The 19,068-nt window shown below is 44.2% G+C and overlaps 1 protein-coding gene across 3 annotated transcripts in view; it reads right to left on the bottom strand.

Moving 5' to 3' along the window:
- Positions 1-19,068, bottom strand: part of ATXN7 (ataxin 7) — a 150,462-nt gene that overhangs the window by 68,819 nt on the left and 62,575 nt on the right. For all 3 annotated transcript variants that reach the window (XM_040359171.1, XM_040359174.1, XM_040359173.1), the window contains one exon: positions 2,882-2,986. In XM_040359171.1, the coding sequence (XP_040215105.1) occupies positions 2,882-2,986 (105 nt within the window). The remainder of the gene's footprint in view (positions 1-2,881; positions 2,987-19,068) is intronic.

The raw sequence follows: 19,068 nt of genomic DNA, 5'->3' as shown, positions 1-19,068 counted from the left end.
CTTTAGGTAAAAGTCATGCAGTCCATCTAGTTCAACTAATAAAAGGGAAGGGAAAAAAAAAAAAAATCGTACAATCCTTTACACACTCCTATACCCACTGTGGATCCAGAGGAAGACCCCAGCAAAGCATGTTTTAATTTGCTCCAGCAGGGAAAAAAATTCCTCCCTGATCCCCCGAGAGGCAATCGGATTTGTGAGGTCAGGCACTGATGTGGGATGAGAAGGCCTGGCTCGCAGTTTCCGCTCTTGTGCATGCTCACTCCCCAGCAGACTCTGTGTGTCCATTGACAAAGAGAGTGCAGCAATTCATCCCAAAGGTGTTCCATCGGGTTGAGGCCAGGGCTCTGTGCAGGCCAGTCAGGTGTCTGCACAGATGTCAATGTAAATCGTAGGCTGAAATCGCAAAAAGTAGTACAGAAACTACTTTTTGAAATAGGTGCAGTGCCGCGGATGCAGCATCGCACCGATTATAAGCCAAGAGAAACAAAATGTTACCCCAGCTCCACTGCCAATATAGAAATCCACACAAATGTGACGTCGCACCGATTAGGACGGTGCCATTGCTGGCAAATGCCGCCGTTTTGACATGTCAAATCGCATGTCAAAACGCACCAGTGTGAACCAGAGCTAAAGTACACTGTGCTGGTGAAAGGCCCCTTTACACGGGATCCGTGATGATCCGCCCCGTGAACCTCCTCTTAATCAGCGGGGATCGATTCGGGGATCCCCGCTGAGCCAACGGATGACAGGGAGGTCCCCCCACACTGTGCATGGACCACCCTGTCCGATCTCCGCTCTCCCCTATGGGAGCATGCTTTGATGAAGGCTTTTTAGCCGAAACACGTCAGCCTATAGCCTGTACCCATGTAACCAATAAAGGACTTTTATTCAAGAGCATCCGAGCTGCCCGCCCATTTTGATTAAAGTATTGTATTTATGGGGCCTAAACGTCCTGGCTAGAGAACTAGATCACAGTTCGTGGACTTCTATATTGGCAGTGGAGCTGGGGAAACATTTTGTTTCTCTTAGCTTATAGAGGGCTATTGCCCAAGGTCAGCTGATGTAACAGACCCACTCGAGGCTCCAGAAGGATCCTGACAATATTGGTGGTATCCACCCAGCTGCCTGACTGACAGTTGTCTCCACCTCTTAGCTGCACCCCCCTTTCTCCCAGCCTGGCATTCCAGTGAGTGCTGGAGAAGCAGAGCAGGCCGAGAGTGATCGGCCAATGGGAGACAGCTGCCGCACCACACCAATACTGCAACATAAAAGGTGAGTACACTTCTCCTTTATTTCACTAGTTTATAGGAAACAATGCAACTATAAACAGACGTTAAATGACCTGGCGCAGGGGTGCCCAACCAGTGGCCTGCGACCTCCTGCTGTGGAATAGAATAGAATACTGTTGTTAAAGGTCAGTTTATTACTAAAATCACAGTGTATATTTGGGCATATCTGTTCTGCAGTGGTTACTGGGCTGCTTTTAAACTGACCCACAGATGCAGAGCAGTGCACCGGTGGGTTACCTGCACTGAGCCATAGACTTTTGTTAATAACTGCGAGTTTGGTGAGCTTTCTGAAAGTGCACCAAACCTGCAGAATACAATAGAAGTCTATTGCAAAGTGCAGGAAAGCCAAAAGGTACACTGCGTTTCCCCCAGCGGTGCGAGTAAACAGCAGAGCATCAGAAAAAAAAACATTCACAACAGCAATAAAAGCTGGTGCAAATTGTAGCAGCAGGAACCTTTCGTGTACAGTTGTGGATGACCGCGGCTAGGTGCAGCTTCCGACCCATTCACCAATGACAGGTCGCCAGTGGTTACAGCCATTTGTGGCTCTCTCCGCACAGCCCACGATTACCTGCAGTGATCTTGGGCGGTGTGGAGAGCCACAAATATCTGAGGCCACCGGTGACCCATCAGAGTGAACGGGGTCAATGGCTGCACCTAGCTGGGTAATAACAAGCTTATTACAACAGAAAAAAAAAAGGAACTGGAAAATGTGAAAAGATGACAAGAGCTCCACCTGCTGATCGGATAGAAATTCATATAAAATTTCAAATTTACTTAAAGCGGGAGTTCACCCATTTATTACATTTTTCCTCTTTTCCCCTTAGATTCCTGCTCGTTTGGTCTAGGGGAATCGGCTATTTGTTTTAAAATATGAGCCGTACTTACCCGTTTTCGAGATGCATCTTCTCCGTCGGCTTCCGGGTATGGGTCTTCGGGAGTGGGCGTTCCTTCTTGATTGACAGTCTTCCGAGAGGCTTCCGACGGTCGCATCCATCGCGTCACTCGTAGCCGAATGAAGCCGAACGTCGGTGCGGCTCTATACTGCGCACCGACGTTCGGCTTCTTTCGGAAAATCGTGACGCGATGGATGCGACCGTCGGAAGCCTCTCGGAAGACTGTGAATCAAGAAGGAACGCCCATTCCCGCAGCCTGTACCCGGAAGCGACGGAGAGGATGCATCTCGTAAATGGTAAGTACGGATCATATTTTAAAACAACTAGCCGATTCCCCTAGACACAACGAGCATTAATCTAAGGGGAAAAAGTGCTCTCTAAGGGTGAACCTCCGCTTTAAAAAAAAAAAAAAAAAAAGTTCTAGTTTTGACCATAACAAAAATATACACGTTGTCTACAAGTTCCCTTTAAATGCTGGACGGCCTCCTTTCCTGTTGAATCCACTACCAAATCAAACATAACCGGTAATCTGAAGACTTGACTGAAAACCAAACATTTGTGTTAAATCCTGCGAGGATATTTTCATTTTGGGCTGTCAATGACAGGCACTTTACAAAACATTAAAAAGGGATGAACAAAATGTGCCATCTTTAATCCTGATTTAACAACGTTATTAAGTCATAGTTAAGCACTTACCATAATGTGATTGAAATGCTTGCGGCTTTATGACCTGATTACATTGGCTACACACAACTAGATAAAACTCATCGTAGGCCGGGCACAGTCCAAATATCGGCATGTCTGTGAAAATAAAAGAAGAGTTTATAATTGCGAAGAAATCAAAATTATTATTGCTAAACAAATTTAAAAAACACGGTAATCATCAACTGCCAGTCTGCAGCAGCTAGAACATGTAAAAAAAAAGAAAAAAATAAGATGCCATTTGTGATCTTTCATGCTTAAAATGAAAAGTCAAATAAAAAACAACAGTCAAATAATCTCAAGGGGAAAATGTACTTTCATCAGACATATTATTGGCACCGTGTCGACATATCCTGTCTTGAAAGACAGTCAGAAATGGGAATCAGAGAATCAAAATGATAAAATAAATGACATCACTGTAAGGCTCGGGTCACACTACGGCGACCTGCAAGTCGCGTGATTTACATGCGACTTTGCCAGGCGCTTCCTAGCAATTGGCTGGCAACTGGAGTACTACTTCGAAGTGAGGAAGGGGCTACACTGCAGGGAATGTCTGGGTAATCTTTCTGTACTGTCGGCTCCAAATCACATCAATACAGAGGAGGATCTGACTTGGAGGCGCCTTATATTAAAGTCTATGGGCACAAGTCATATAGAAGTCGCCTTAAAATAGTACTGGAAACCTCTAAAGCCGGAGCGACTTCAGTAGTGCTAATAAACTCCTCTCGGTGGCTGGACTTTGCCGCGGAGCAGCAACATACAGGGGGTGCCCGGGTTACGAACCTGTTAGGAACTTTCCTCCTGTTTGTAATCCAGAAATGTTCATAAATCGGCCGCACATGCGCAGAATGACAATTACGGACATTTCTGATGTTCCGTCTAATGCCGTTCTGCGCATGCGTGGCCAATTACAGACATTTTCGACATTTTACGAGGCTCCGTCTGGCCACGAATGCGCAAAACAGCAGATGGTGCGCGCAGAACGGCTGATCGAAGCAAAACTCTTCAACAACTGCTCCATTAGATATCGATCGACTTCTCGTGAACAGGAACAGCCACAGATGGAATAAACTTCAGCTGGCCATTGATGAACCGGACACATTTCGATGCATCTAGGGCCAGCCATAGACTGTTCGAATGTATGGGCAGGCTGAATGTACCAAGTTGATTGATTAACTTGGGTACACAACCAGCCTGCCGGATATATGTGCGATTATTGCTATAGCTGCTAGCAATTAAGGATGAGCTCCGGCGTGTTCGCATAGAACACGTGCAGAGCCCACCAGGAAGTGAGCTCAGCGCTGTGCTCATCACAGCCAGGGAGACATTGTCCCGATGCTCGGCTGCAGGGATCGTGAAATGTCTCCCTGGCTGTTATTAGCGCGGCGCCGATCTCACCTCCTGGCGGGCTCTGCACGTGTTCTTTGCGAACACGCCAGAGCTCATCCTTACTAGCAATAATCACTGTCTTCTTCCAGCATTGGCTGGCATCCCCCACCCCCCTGCAGGGAGAACACAACGTCTCAGCAGAAGGAATTCCCCTGTCAGCACTGTCTGTGTTGGAGGAGTTGTGCAAATTTCTTTCCTGCAACCTGTGGTTGCAGGAAAGAAGTTCGGATGCTCCGAGGCACAGGTGTCAAACACAAGTAGGTAGATTCAGTAAGAGTTAGGCCGGCTTATCAGTAGATAAGCCGACCTAACTCAGAATCTACGCCGACTTATGTTTAAGTGTATGCTCAAACAGAGATAAGCGTAAACATATCTAAGATAAGACGGCTTGCGCCGTCCTATCTTAGGTTGCAATATTTCGGATGGCCGCTAGGTGGCGCTTCCATTGCGGTCGGCGTAGAATATGTAAATTAGTAGATACGCCGATTCACGAACGTACGCCCGGCCGCCGCAGTACATTTACGCCGTTTCCGTAAGCCATTATCAGGCCTAAAGTTAGTATAGTTTTGCTAAAGTATGGCCGCCGTTCCCGCTTCGAGATTCTAAATTTTTACGTCGTTTGCGTAAGTCGTCCGCGAATAGCGATTTACGTAGTTTACGTCCACATCGAAATCAATAGGCCCGTGCGGCGTACTTAGCCGCAATGCACACTGGGAAATGTAGGCGCCCGGTGCATGCGCAGTAAAAAAAAAAACGTCAAAAACGCAGCCAAGCCTTATTAATATAAAACACGCCCCCCTTACACACATTTGAATTCGGCGTCCTTACGCCCGCCGGCTTTAGGCTACGCCGCCGTAACTTAGCAGGCAAGTACATTGTGAATCATGTACTTGCCTAGCTAACTTACGGCGGCGTAGCCTAAACACGCTAAGCTACGCCGCCGCAAGTTTAAGGCAATCTACCTAAAGGTCCGTGGGCCGAATCCGGCCCTCCAGATCATTTCATGTGGCCCTTGCACCTCTCCTGCAGCTGCAGGAGAGCTCCAGCCCTCCTCTGGTCCTACTCTAGACCCCCTTCTTTCTGCTTTCAAGCAATGCATCCAGCTTCTTCCCAGCAGCAGCATAAGGAAAGGGGGGTGCACGGCGATGTAAGAGAGGGTGGGGGACTCAACTACTGATGGTGGAGGAGCTCGACATCTAATGTAAAGAGGAGGGGATGTGCTGGACATCTAATATTACAGATCCAACCAGCCCTTTTGAAGGGCAATCATAATGCTGATGCGGCCCGCGATGAAATGTCCAAGGCCTGCCTAATTAAATGTAAATTGTTCTACTCCACAGGCCGATGCAAACATGCCATGAATGTTACATCATTACCGAAAAAATAAATACAAACAGGCCAGGCTTGTAGAATGCGGGAGGCGTGCTGTACACAACACTGATTGAGGATTTTCTCTTCTTTCCTGGCTTCAAGTTGTGATCTGCTAAGCACAGCATGGCCGGGTCACCAAGTAACTGAATTAGCCCCGCAGTCAATATTTACTTACGCTGTCAGCAACTATGATCATCACCTCTGACAAAGTCAACAGTGACTTCTCAAACAGATTGGAGGTTCCAGGGATACTGGGATCATACCACCGTGTGATAAATCCCGAGCATCTATACTACAACAGATTGTTCTTGTGAAAGTACGGAGTGGAGTTAATGACAGACGACTGGACAGAAGAATTTCCTATTTATAGAACAAACGCTGAAATCACTGAATTCCTAAAGAAATTCCAGATGTGGCGGGAGCAGAGACTGCGCCATTACCTTCACACAGGACGCAGCTGCTGGGGTCCGTGTACAACAAAAGCTTTAATCCCCGCCATACACGGGGCAATTTACACACAATTCTCCAAATTCAACCAGAATGTGATCAGAAAAACCAACAGGATCAATAGAACACACTCTCAGAACGTTTTCGTTACAGGCTGCTGTAAATACACGTCATTGTTTCGTTATTTTTGGGATTGCAAACTGGTTGAATTTTCCTGAAGCTAAATGTAAACCCTCAACCTTGTATAACATGGAAACACAAAAAACCGCGCTTCACACAAACAGTCTATAGGCGGCAGCTGACGTTGGAAAAAACAGGCAATATATAATATAAAAAGCCGCGCCATTGGCGCGGCTTTTTATATTATATATAACCTTGTATAACAACCCATTCCGTTTAAAACAGAAACAAAAGGCAAAAAGTGTGTGTGTGTAAATTATATACAGTAAAACCTTGGTTTGCGAGCATAATTCGTTCCAGAAACATGCTTGTAATCCAAAGCACTTGTATATCAAAGCATTTTTTACAGGGTATAAAAGAGAAGAGAGGCACCTTTTAGACCCCTTTCACACTGAAGCGTTTTTACAGCGTTTTAGCGTTAAAAATAGCGCTATTAAAACGCTCATAAAACACTCTCCATGCATCTCAATGGACCCTTTCACACCGAGTCCTGCAAGCAGCATCTTTGGAGCAGCTTTTGGGCGCTGGAAAAAAACGCTCCAAAAACGCCCCTCTCCATTGAAATTAATTGAAAGCGCTGTAAAAACGCCTTACCCTTTCACACTGAGGCACTGCAAAAACGCCCTAAAACGTTAGGGTCTTAGCGGAGCTTTACCAGCACATTGGGATTGCAAATGAGGCTTCGCTCAAAAAACGCTCAAAAAACGCCCCGGTGTGAAAGGGGCTTAAGTGTAGCAATAAGTTGCTAAATGTTATACCTTTATTAAATGTAACCATATTGCTACACATAGAGCAGTAGTTCTCAACCTGTTTAGTGCCGTGACCCCTTGATAAAATTTCCCAAGTTGTGGGGACCCCTAACGGTAAAATTATTTTCCTATCGTGGGTTGTCTGCACCCAAGGTAAGACAAGTAATTTGCGCCCCTAACCCACGGACATTTAGCGCTCCCCGAGTCCCTTCCACTCGTACAATATTAAAACCCCTTATAGTACATTTTAGGATTTTACCACTGTTTCTCTTTGTTCTCCTTTCTTTCCCTTTTATCTCTCTCTATCCTAATTTCATGCTGGTTATCCCCATCCCTCTCTAGACGTCTTTCTTGTTCTTTCTCTTATTCTTTCTCTCCCTTTTTCTTTGTTCCTCTCCCTTCCACGTATTCTCCATTTGTATTTCTTCTCTTACTCGCAGGTGGGGAGTATGGGATCAGTGGCAGTGCTGGTGGGGAGTATGGGATCAGTGGCAGTGCTGGCGGGGAGTGTGGGATCAGTGGCAGTGCTGGCGGGGAGTATGGGATCAGTGGCAGTGCTGGCAGGGAGTATGGGATCAGTGGCAGTGCTGGCAGGGAGTATGGGATCAGTGGCAGTGCTGGCGGGGAGTATGGGATCAGTGGCAGTGCTGGCGGGGAGTATGGGATCAGTGGCAGTGCTGGCGGGGAGTATGGGATCAGTGGCAGTGCTGGCGGGGAGTATGGGATCAGTGGCAGTGCTCTTGATCAAGGTCATCTGCGGATCTGAGAACTGTAGTGGGGACTTTTAAAGGCAACACTAATCACAGGTAGTGTTATACTCATTGTGTCTCCGGCTTTGTGATTTCTCGTAGCAGTGACACTTATGCTGAAATCAGCAGATAGGGTCTCCTCCAGCCCCTCCCACTTCACATTCCTCACCAGTCAGCTGACCTCTAGTCCCTGCCCCCCAGCTATGCCATGAACTGAATGGGTGGCTTTGAAGAGGCCGAGTGGGCGGCCACAGGCTTCAGAAACAGCCCAGGTTTTGGTGACCCCTGGCAAATCCTCATTTGACCCCCAAGGGGGTCCCGACCCCCAGGTTGAGAACCACCGACTTAGAGGCTCCTCTCTTTTTTATACTCAGGTTGTGACGCTACTCTTATATCAAGACATCGCTTGTATATCAAGGCAAAATGTATTAAAACATTTTGCTTGTCTTACAAAACACTCTCAAACCAAGTTACTCTCAAACCAAGGTTTTACTGTATATATATTTATATATATATATATATATATATATATATATATATATATATATATATATATATATATATATTTATTTATTTATTATATATTTTGTCTACACTATTGCTTTTAAACCAGAAAATTCTGAAGTACAGGCATGGTGGGATATTGCATCATTTATATCAGCCTTGGACTCGGCATTGAGTCCGGGTTCACACAAATGCGATGCGGGAACCGGCGCGATTCCTGTGCAGGTTCCCGCATTGCATGTAGGGTTGCCACCTTATCCCTTTAAACCCGAACACATATGAATTACACAGGTTCTTTAATGCAGATGAGGCATTGAATGAGTTTAAATTACCACCTTAACTGCTTGCCAACCACCCGCAGCAGTTATACTGCTGCAGAATGGCTCGGCTGAGCAAATGGCTGTACCGGTACGGTGGTCCCTTTAAAAGCTATGGTGGGCGTGCACACGTCGCCGGAGCCACTTGCGTGTGGCCGGCGGCTGTGATGTCCGCCGCTTGCGCACAATCTCCCCACAGAGAGCCAGAACGGGGATCTGTCAATGTAACTAAACAGATCCCTGTTCTGTCAGGAGAAGAAGAGAGAGATCGTCTGTTCCTAGCGATCTCTCGGTACTCCCAGTGAGTCTTCCTACAATAAAAAAAAAGCCTCCCTAGGGAATACTTAACCCCCTCGATCTCCCCGTAGTGTTAACCCCTTCCCTGCCTGTGACATTTTTACACTAATCAGTGACTATTTTTTGAGCTCTGATCGCTGTATAAATGTCAATGGTCCGAAAAAAGTGTCAAAAGTGTCCAATCTGTCCGCTGCAATGTCGCAGTCCCACAAAAAAATCGCGGATCACCGCCATTACTGTTAAAGTAATGCGCAAACCAATCAATATATGCTTATTGCGATTTATTTTACCAAAAATATGTAGAAGAATACATATTGACCTAAAGGGATGAAGTCCTTTGTTTCAAGTTTTTTTTAGGGGGATATTATAGCAAAAAAAAAAAAAATGTTTTCTTAAAATGGTTAGACTTTTTTTGTTTATAATGCAAAAAATAAAAACCACAGAGGTGATCAAAAAAGCTATTTTTAATGGGAACAAAAGTTTGGGTACAGTGTCGCATAACTGCGCAATGGTCAGTTAAAGCGACGCAGTGCCGTATCGCAAAAAATTGCACGGTAATTAAGGGGGGGTAAAACCTACCGGAGCTGAAGTGCTTAATCAGACACAGAATCTGTGTAATATGTGCTCGGTTAGGGATTAGGTGGCAACCCTAATTGCATGTCAGTTGCAGGCAGGTCACACTGCCCTAAGCGAACTGCTACGGGTGTCAATAGAAAGTTAATGACACCCCCAGATTGGCTCGCAAATCGCAGTTTGAACTGTCAATGGTACAGGAATCGGATCGCACGGCTGTGAACACCTAAGCAACCCGAATCCGGTATGGACCAAAAAAAGGGTCCTGCACTGTTTTGGTGCAAATGCGATGCAATTTCAGTTTATCTGACTGGCTTTGTGTCGCACAGACATCACATGTGATCTGCACAGCAATGCGTGTGAATCACACGCAAAGTCTGTGTTCGCAGCAGTATGAACCCAGCCTTTGACTCCGTGACCATTTGAAGCGTCAGCAAGGCAGGGTGGATTTGATTTAAACCAAGTCAATTTAAATCACAATTTTTTTAAAGAGCAACTGTCATCTCTGTCCCGCAGCAGCTCCTCCTCCTCTGACCCGCTGTTGACTCACCGACAGTCCTATTCACATTAATGGGATGGCAGTGACACAACAAGGTGAGGGATGTGGCGGCAGCAAGTGAGTGGGTGCCCGCCAACAGGCACTGCCATGATGGATCTGATAATTACAGGTACTCTTTAAATGTAAGGACCGATTCTTGCTGGTAGTTAGAGGTAGGTAGAATCTTAAATATTTGCAAACAAAATCAAGGTTTCCTATTTCGAATAAGCAGCCGTCAGGTTTTTAAAACAGCGAAATCAGAACTGATTTAATTATACAGTTTGTAGTGTACATAGATTTGCAAAACAATGGGATAAAGGAATATTCATGAACATTGTTTTATCTCATGGTTACTGTGAAATTGTGTGAATGCATTAATGCAGTGCATGTTATCTCAGCTTGCATTCATTGAATGAGTTTACCAAAAATGTAAATATTGCAGAATATACAGCCTCATGCTACATAACTAAGCTCCCTTACATACAGCAAGGTAACCTCATGTTTTGTTATTGATGATTTGTACAGTGGCAGACATCGTGCAATGCAAGGACATGTAGTGTGTGTGTGTGTATGTATGTATGTATGTATGTATGTATGTGCGCATGTATGTATATATATATATATATATATATATATATATATATATATATACACACATACATACATATACATATACATACACACTGTTGGCGCTCTATAAATCCTGTTTAATAATAATATATATATTTATTAACACACACACACACACTAGGAATGTCAGCTGTACTCGGAGCTTACAATCTAATAGAGAAAGAAGAGACACAAGAGGTTGGGGGCCAGGGAAGCAGGACGCAATGCAAAGTCCTAGTTTGCACAGTGCTAGAGAATAGGTCAGGCCCTGCTCTGTGGGAATGATTAGATGTCTGTCTCAGGCGGCGGGGCTGCAGCATCAGGTAAGAGAAGAGAAATGTGACAGGCAGACACTGAGCCGAGTCTAGGGGGAAACGCCTACTTTGACCTACATGTAGAACAGCTGCAACTTTCACACACTCTCTCTCTCGCTGCACCCTGGATGGGGGAGGGGAAGATTTAGGCATTCCAATAGACAGGAGAAGCACAGGTCCCCTGTGAGTGTGGACCACCTTTAAAAAGGCCAATGCTGTGTTGTCAACAGAAAGCTCAAGAGGCAAACAATAGCTCCAACCTGCTGGCATGTAGCTCAAGCCATCGCAGCTGAATGGGTGTTTTATCTGCTCAGACAATATTTAAGCTGGTGGTCTAAGCTGAGGTTGTAAGGGGGTCTATAGACAAAGAAGCAATCGTCGCATGGTCCCCGTATTTACAATCCTATATTCTGCCCCTTATACACAACCATTACAGATGGAATTTCTCAAATCTTTTGCATCACGAATAAAAAAAATTGCTGTGAAGAAACAACTTTAATATGAGCCTATCCAAACTAGAATTACAGTTAAGGGGCTGGTTCACCTTTATGATATGATTACTGATAAAAAAATTGCAATGTATCAAGGGGCCCAAATGTTTACCAATCATGGAGCTATGTAGACAAACTGAGCTTCTTTAAATTGCATACCTATAGGGCAGGGATATGCAATTAGCGCACCTCCAGCTGTTGCAAAACTACAAGTCCCATCATGCCTCTGCCTCTAGGTCTCATGCTTTTGGCTGTCAAAGTCTTGCTATGCCTCATGGGACTTGTAGTTCTGCAACAGCTGGAGGTCCACTAATTGCATATCCCTGCTATAGGGTAATGGAGGGTTCCTAAAAGCCTGGCCAAAAAAAAATTCTGAGTGATCGGCCATCATGCATATCGGCTAGGACAGAGGGAATGTTAAGTGAGCCCCTATGAGCAGAAACAAGCTTGGAGCTGCTGTATTGCTCGTCCACAAATCTGCCCATGCATCCTTCCGGGCCACCATCACAGCAGCACTTGTAGTGCAATGTCCACAAATCCACACATGTGATCTCCTTCCCTGTCACAGCAGTGCTGAGCTCATCCATCATAGAGCCATCTCCACAAATGTGATCTCCTTCCCTGTCACAGCAGTGCTGAGCTCATCCATCATAGAGCCATCTCCACAAATGTGATCTCCTTCCCTGTCACAGCAGTGCTGAGCTCATCCATCATAGAGCTATCTCCACAAATCCACACATGTGATCTCCTTCCCTGTGCTGAGCTCATCACTTGTGGTGCAACATCCACAGATCCACGCACGTGTTCTCTGTCCCAGTCACAGCAGCTCTGAGCGCATCACTCATAATGCAATGTCCACAGATCTACACAGGGACCGCCCTGTCTCTGCTCCGCTCTCCCCTATGGGGGACCGGATGCAGACGGTCCGTCTGCATCCGGTCCGTTCCGCTGAACGGAAGAAAAATAGGGTTTCTTCCGTTCGGAAAAGCGGATCCCGATTGACGCGGACGCTAGCGGATGCTCCATCCGCTAACGGACGCGTTCACATAGGGATTCATTACAAGTCCGTTAACGGACTTGTAATAAACGAACGGACGGACGGACGGAGCGGACATGTGAAAGGGGCCTTAATGTTTCAATTTGGTAAGCTGACACTTTTGATGTTGGCCAGGTGGGTCCCTTTTTTCACCAATGCTAATCGTTTTCTCTATAGAGCCTCAGTTTGGTTGTACATGGGCCATTGGCATGCAACTCTTTGATCTTATCCCTTAGAAAAAGGTAGTGGGCATCCCCCTCTTCACATTTCGTTGGTGAACCCACTACATTTTTCTAAGGGATAAAATCAAAGAGTTGCATGCCAATAGCCCATGTACAACCAAACTGATTCTATAGAGAAAATGATTGGCCAGGTGGGTTGTTTAAAAGAAACACATTAGGATAGAAAAACAAGTCACCTCTTTGTGGGATACAAGCTCAAAGACCAATATCCTTATCCTTCCTTCACTACTTAGCACATCACTGTCCCAGGAAAAACATGGAGGAAACAATGGTTTTGTGGCTAGCACCAGGTCAAGGGTATCGATACTGTACAGCTACAGCAATGGCTAAACAAGTGCACACTGTGTTTTTGCAGAGAAATGACAGCCTAAAAACGAGAACTTCAGAACTCCTTGAATTCCGCTCCACATCGCCCCGAGCACTTACTGACCAAACTGAAAATTGGAGGCGGGTAAGTAGGTCACTTGCAGATGACACACTGTTGCTATCTGATAACGCAGGAGTCAGTGAGGTCCTTTGGGTCCTTGTACGCTGTCACCTCAAGGTTTAAAGCGATTTGCCTCTTGTAATCATAGTTCTCACATGAATTACTACTAGATCAGGCCAGAGATTTCATTTACACGTGTCGCTATACATAAACAACCATAAAACAAAAAAACAATCAATCAATCAAGAGAATTCAAGAAAGCGGAGTTTCACCCTAAAAACAAAACTTTTTATGAACAGCTTGCCTTTAATGTTTAAAAAAAAAAAAGAAAGAAAGAAGAAGATTTAAGAAATCTTTAATTTAATTTTAAAGTAGGGGTTCACCCTAAAAAAAAATGTTTCTTTATCTACCATCCAAACCAGCATACTAGCATCAGCTACAGTATGCCTTTTTTTTTTTTTGCGCTGTACTTACCGTTTAATTGTCCACTTTCGTTTCAGACTCCCGCGGGGAGTAGGCGTTCCTATGAAGAGGGGAACATGATTGGCGTCCGGCTATGACGCATCATGCATTCCGAAAATAGCCGAAATAGTGCTCCGATATATACGGCGCCTGCGCAGTCAGCTCCTAGTCTGTGCGCAGGCGCCGTATAGCGCCGTGAAGAGCCGAGTCCTACTCCGGCTATTTTCGGAACGCGTGGCGCGCCATAGCCGGACGTCAATCATGTTCCCCTCTTCATAGGAACGCCTACTCCCCGCGGGAGTCTGAAACAAAACTGAAGGATTAAACGGTAAGTACAGCGAAAAAAAAATAAAATAAAAAAAAAGGCATACTGTAGCTGACGCTAGTATGCTGTATGGGATGGCACATAGTTGTTTTTTAGGGTGAACCTCCGCTTTAATTTAAGAAAAATATGTTCTACTCACTTCTATATGGCTGTTACTAGGCAGATTTTGTAATGTGCTCAGTTCATAGTCCAAGGTGGTAGAACTTCCTGTCCTAAGACCCCATTGCCTCCTGGGAAATGATGACACTCATTTCCCAGGAGTCTCTGGGCATTACTGTGCCTAAAATACCCAGCATGCACCTCTCTCGGAAAATCCAGGAAGAAACATGAACTGGGATTCATAATGCCCACAGCCATGATGGAAACGGCTACAAGATCCCTGAGATGATATCAGGTAAGTTTTTGCAACTGTTTATGTACCGATCGTGCTTTATTATTATGTTTTAACGAATATTCATAATAATGTAATTGAGATTGCAAAAAAAATAAAAATGTATGCCCGGAACCCCCGCTTTAACTTCACTTTCTGGTGATATGGCCCTTTAAAAAGTTCCTGCGCCAGATTTAAAGTGTCACTCCGCCAGTTTCAGCAGCTCTACTGAAACGTGGAGCAGTGCTGTCTCTGTACACTTTACAACGGGTAGCATGTTTGCCAATGCTACCTCTTCCCCACGTGCCACTCAGAGAAACCAGAGACGTTGACAGTGAGCGGCTTCTAAAGGGAAAGCTGAGGCACTAGGTTCTCCTTAGGTCAACTCTCTCCTACAGGACCCCTTGATAACGTCCTATTGGACAAAACGCATCGGGGAAGAGATACTAGTGCTGACGTCACGCTGATGTACAATCCCAGGTCAGCGCGATTTTATGCTACAATTTGTTTTTATCTGTACAGGCATTTATATAAAATGATTACACTATGAGGATTATGTTGGCTCCTGGTGACCTTCATTTATCCTAGCCTGATCCTGGACGGAGATATCGGGTGCAATTCTCATACTTCCACTGGATGTCTGACACACAGCAACAGGCATATTGGCGGTTGTAATGGCAGCCTTCATCTATGGTGGGTGTCTATTTCACTGGGATGCGGTGGCTGACCTCTGAGCACTTTACTGGCAACTTTATGTTCACTTCAGAAGGTGTTGGACTTGGTTTCGTGATAAAGATCACGATCCTCGCCGCGTAACATCATCTTTCACATTACACAAAAAATAATAATAATGGGTTAACTTTACGGTTTATTATTATTTTTTTTATTTATTGAAGTGTTTTTTTTTCCCCCAAAAAAGTTGTGTTTAAAAGACCACTTACCAAATATAGTGCGACAATATATTGCAATGACCGCCATTTTATTCTCTAGGGTCTCTGCTAAAAAAAAAATACATATAATGTTTGAGGGTTCAAAGTAATTTTCTAGCAAAAAAATACAGATTTTTAACTTGTAAGCAACAAGTGTCAGAAAAAGGCTTAGCCTTTAAGTGGTTAAACTGACCTCATTTAAAGACCAAAGCTCATCCCTTTGATCTAAAAGAACCAAATGATACATTGTTTATAGTCATCGCTGAGCAATGTTGATAAACATTTGCTCTTTTCTTTTTTTTTCAGCTCTGAGTGAGCCCTGCAGTGTTTACATAGAATCGTGGAAATGCTAGTTTAAGATCGTGAGGCGGTATTGACTCGAGATCACGATTTTTTAAAGATTAATTGTGCATCTCTACCATCAACTCCTCCCACACAGTTATTACCATTTGTATCACCTGCCCCTTCACTTTTGGATTGTAAGCTCTGATGATCAGCACCCTCCTAACCCCCTTGTTTTGAATTGAAACGTACGGTCTCCCTTTATTTTGTAAAGCACTGTGCAAACTTGGCGTGAAAGGTTATGCTTTGTGACCCAATCAGGTCATACCAAAATGCAGAGTGCTGCCAATCTACAGCTAGCCACACATGGAAAGATTCCTTCATCCAAGCTAACCTTGTGGATGGAGGTATCGCTCCTACTGGCTTTGCGTGTTTCTTGCTGGTCCACAGCTGTCAGAACACCTGAACACAGTCACTGCATCTGATTGGATGCATTCATTGTATAGCTGCACGATTAAAGCGGAGCTCCACCCTAAAGTGGAACTTCCGCTCATCCTCCCGGTGCCACAATTGGCACCTTTCAGGGGGGTGCAGATACCTGTCTAAGACGAGTATTTGCACCCACTTCTGCGAAAACTGCGGGCATTACGCCACTTTCTGTGCCACCCTGTTGTGTTCTGGGAAACGCGCGGCACCCAGAACACAGCGGGGAACAGCGAGGACGGCGCAGCACGACTCGCGCATTCACAGTAGGGAACTGGGCACTGAAGCTGCAACGCTTTACTTCCTGATTCTCTCACCGATGATGGTGGTGGGGGCAGCCGAGAAGAGCGATTGCTCGTTTTCTGCTGCCGACGTTGCTGGACTCCAGGACAGGTAAGTGTCCATTTATTTATTATTTATTTAGTATTTGTAGCTGCTGGCTTTTAATTTTTTTTTTTTTTTTTACAGCGGAGCTCCGTTTCGACCGTGAAAGAATCGAAATCGTAATCTTTTCCCCTTCCCGATCTTCAAAACAGCATGTCACTATCTTTCTAATAAGTGAAGAGAGTTCTCACGGCTAGAAAAACAAAATCCAGGCAGTCTGCCATGTTTTACAGCGGGATTCCACCCGCAATGTTTTTTTTTTTTTTAAAGTCGGCAGCTACTAACACTATAGCTGCTGAAATTTAATAAGGACACTTACCTGTCCTAGTCGCCCGCGATGTCGCTCCCCCTACAGCGATCGCTCGGTCCTGGCGCCTCCATCCTTCCTAAGGGAAACAGGCAGTGGCAGCCTTACAGCTTCACTGCCCGTTTCCTGCGGCGCTTTGTGAATGGGCGGCTGCCTCCTGGGATACACACAGTTCCCAGAAGGCAGTGCGGCTTATTTCCCAGAAGACACTGTGACGGAGGACGAGGCAGAAGATCCACTGCGGTGGAAGAAGAGGCAGAAGAGCTACTTCCGCATAGCAACCGCCCTTTAAGACGAGTATAAAAATATTATTTATTTCAATTACTTTTTATTTTATTTATTATTTGGAGGGGGGGGGAACGGGTGGAACTCCACTTTAATACAATGTGTGAATAAGTGTAAACAAAGTATCTTTTCGTTCTTTTATCAAAAGAAAAAGAACTCCGTGTGTAGATGAAGAAAGTTTAACCATTTGAAAACCAAACCTTTTCTGACATTTGTTGCTTGCAAGTAAAAAATAATTATTTTCTGCTAGAAAATTACTTGGAACACTAACATGGTATATTTTTTCAGCAGAAACCCCAGAGAATAAAATAGTGGTTGTTACAATAATTTATGTCACACCATATTATAGCAGTTTTTCCAACAGAATTTTTTTTTTAAAAAAAAACACTCTAATGAATACAAAAATTAAATAAACAGCAAGGTTAGCCCAATTTTTTTGTATAATGTGAAAGAAGATGTTACACCATGAGAAAATCGTGATCATTATTCTACGCAAAAAAAAATCGTGGTTTGGACAATTCTCATTTAAGCCAGAATCACGCAGCTCCAATTCATTGATTGGCCAAAAAGTTTCCATCTGACTCCTTCAACAAAAACAATGAGCAGACTGAAGACACAGCAAACTTCAAAATTGCTACAGTAAATAGTGGTGTCACTTTTCTAAAAAGTAATACTTTAAGGCTTAATTTCCATGGACGTTTTTACAGCCACCTTTCCACCTTTTTTTAGTCTTTTTTACAGCTTAAAAACGCCTGTCTATTTTTTTTTTTTTTTGAGCGGTAGCGTTTTTGCACGTTTGAGCGTTTTTGAACGTCTGGCGTTTTTACAGTTCTAACGCTGGAGCTTCAGAACGCACTGGTCCTGGGTTTTTTTTTCAGCTCAAAAACGTCATGGTGGACCAACATGGAGAGCTGTTTTTAAGCTGCAAAAAAAGCTCAGAAAAGTGGCTGTAAAAACGTCCAAAAACGTCCATGGAACTGAAGCCTTATAATATAAAAAGCAGTATAGAGTTGCTAACTTGTGTGCATAACAATACCATTGTACCTTATCTTCAGCCATATATATTATAGCAGTGCAAGGTGAAATGCACATGGCAGAAAATCTGAATTCATCCTGGACTTGCCAGGCCAAATAATAATAAAAAAAACAAACAAAAAAAAAAGATTGGTTGCTATGAGTTACTACCCTCCAGAGTTTATTAAATAACAGTCCAAGTGCTGTTTAAACAGTGGAAATAATGATTAAAATGTTAGTTTTATCAGCCACGCCGCGGCTGTCTAACGCTGAACAAATAACGATCTCCTCCAATATTGACACTAAAAAGCACGTCTCTCTTGTGGCAATCCCAGAAAAAAAAAAAAGTCTCTTTTCTCAGGCATCACACCGCCGAGCGATAATTGCAGGAGACGCTGTCAGAGACCACAGTGGAGCAATCCGAACAGAGACGGAATAAAGACTCTGACAATATGCTGGGGGCTACGGGAGCAGATTCTACGGCTTATTCGAGGGACCAAAGTGCGCATTAGCTCGGCTTATAATAAAGAAGCAATTAGCTGAAGATCTGTCCAGAGTGTGGCCTGATTTCTGGGCTTTGTACTGAATGCCGAGAGAGAGTCACACATTATTAGATAATTAGAAAGAGAAATAAATAAAAAAGGAGGGCATAATGTAAATTTTTCTGTTCAAAAAAAAAAAAAAAAAAAAAAGGAAGAGGAAAGAAAAAAAAAAAAAATACATAGATGTGTCATTCGCCAGCTGCCATCATAAAACATTTATCTCTGAATTCCAAACGTCAAGCTAAGTGCATGTTGACATCTTGGGAGCCCCGGGCCATAGATTGGGCTACAGGGTGTCTACAAGGCTTTGGATGGGGAGATAAACCTAGTTCTACAATTAAAAAGAAACAACGAAAATGCAAATAAAATATTGCAGAATACAACATAAGAGATCATTTGAGGGATTTGGTCACTTACAAATCAGACCTAGTAAGCATATGTTTGTACACCCTTCCCATCCAACAATACCTGACTGTCAATTACTATTGTTAAATCTCCCTCCTGCCCTACACAACCTAAGATAGCAGAGCGTTCAGGATGACGTGACTTTACATCAAAACTTCTT

Source organism: Rana temporaria, chromosome 7, assembly GCF_905171775.1.
Source record: "Rana temporaria chromosome 7, aRanTem1.1, whole genome shotgun sequence".
Classification (NCBI taxonomy): Eukaryota; Metazoa; Chordata; class Amphibia; order Anura; family Ranidae; genus Rana; species Rana temporaria.
This window is presented reverse-complemented; position numbering and strand designations above follow the sequence as displayed.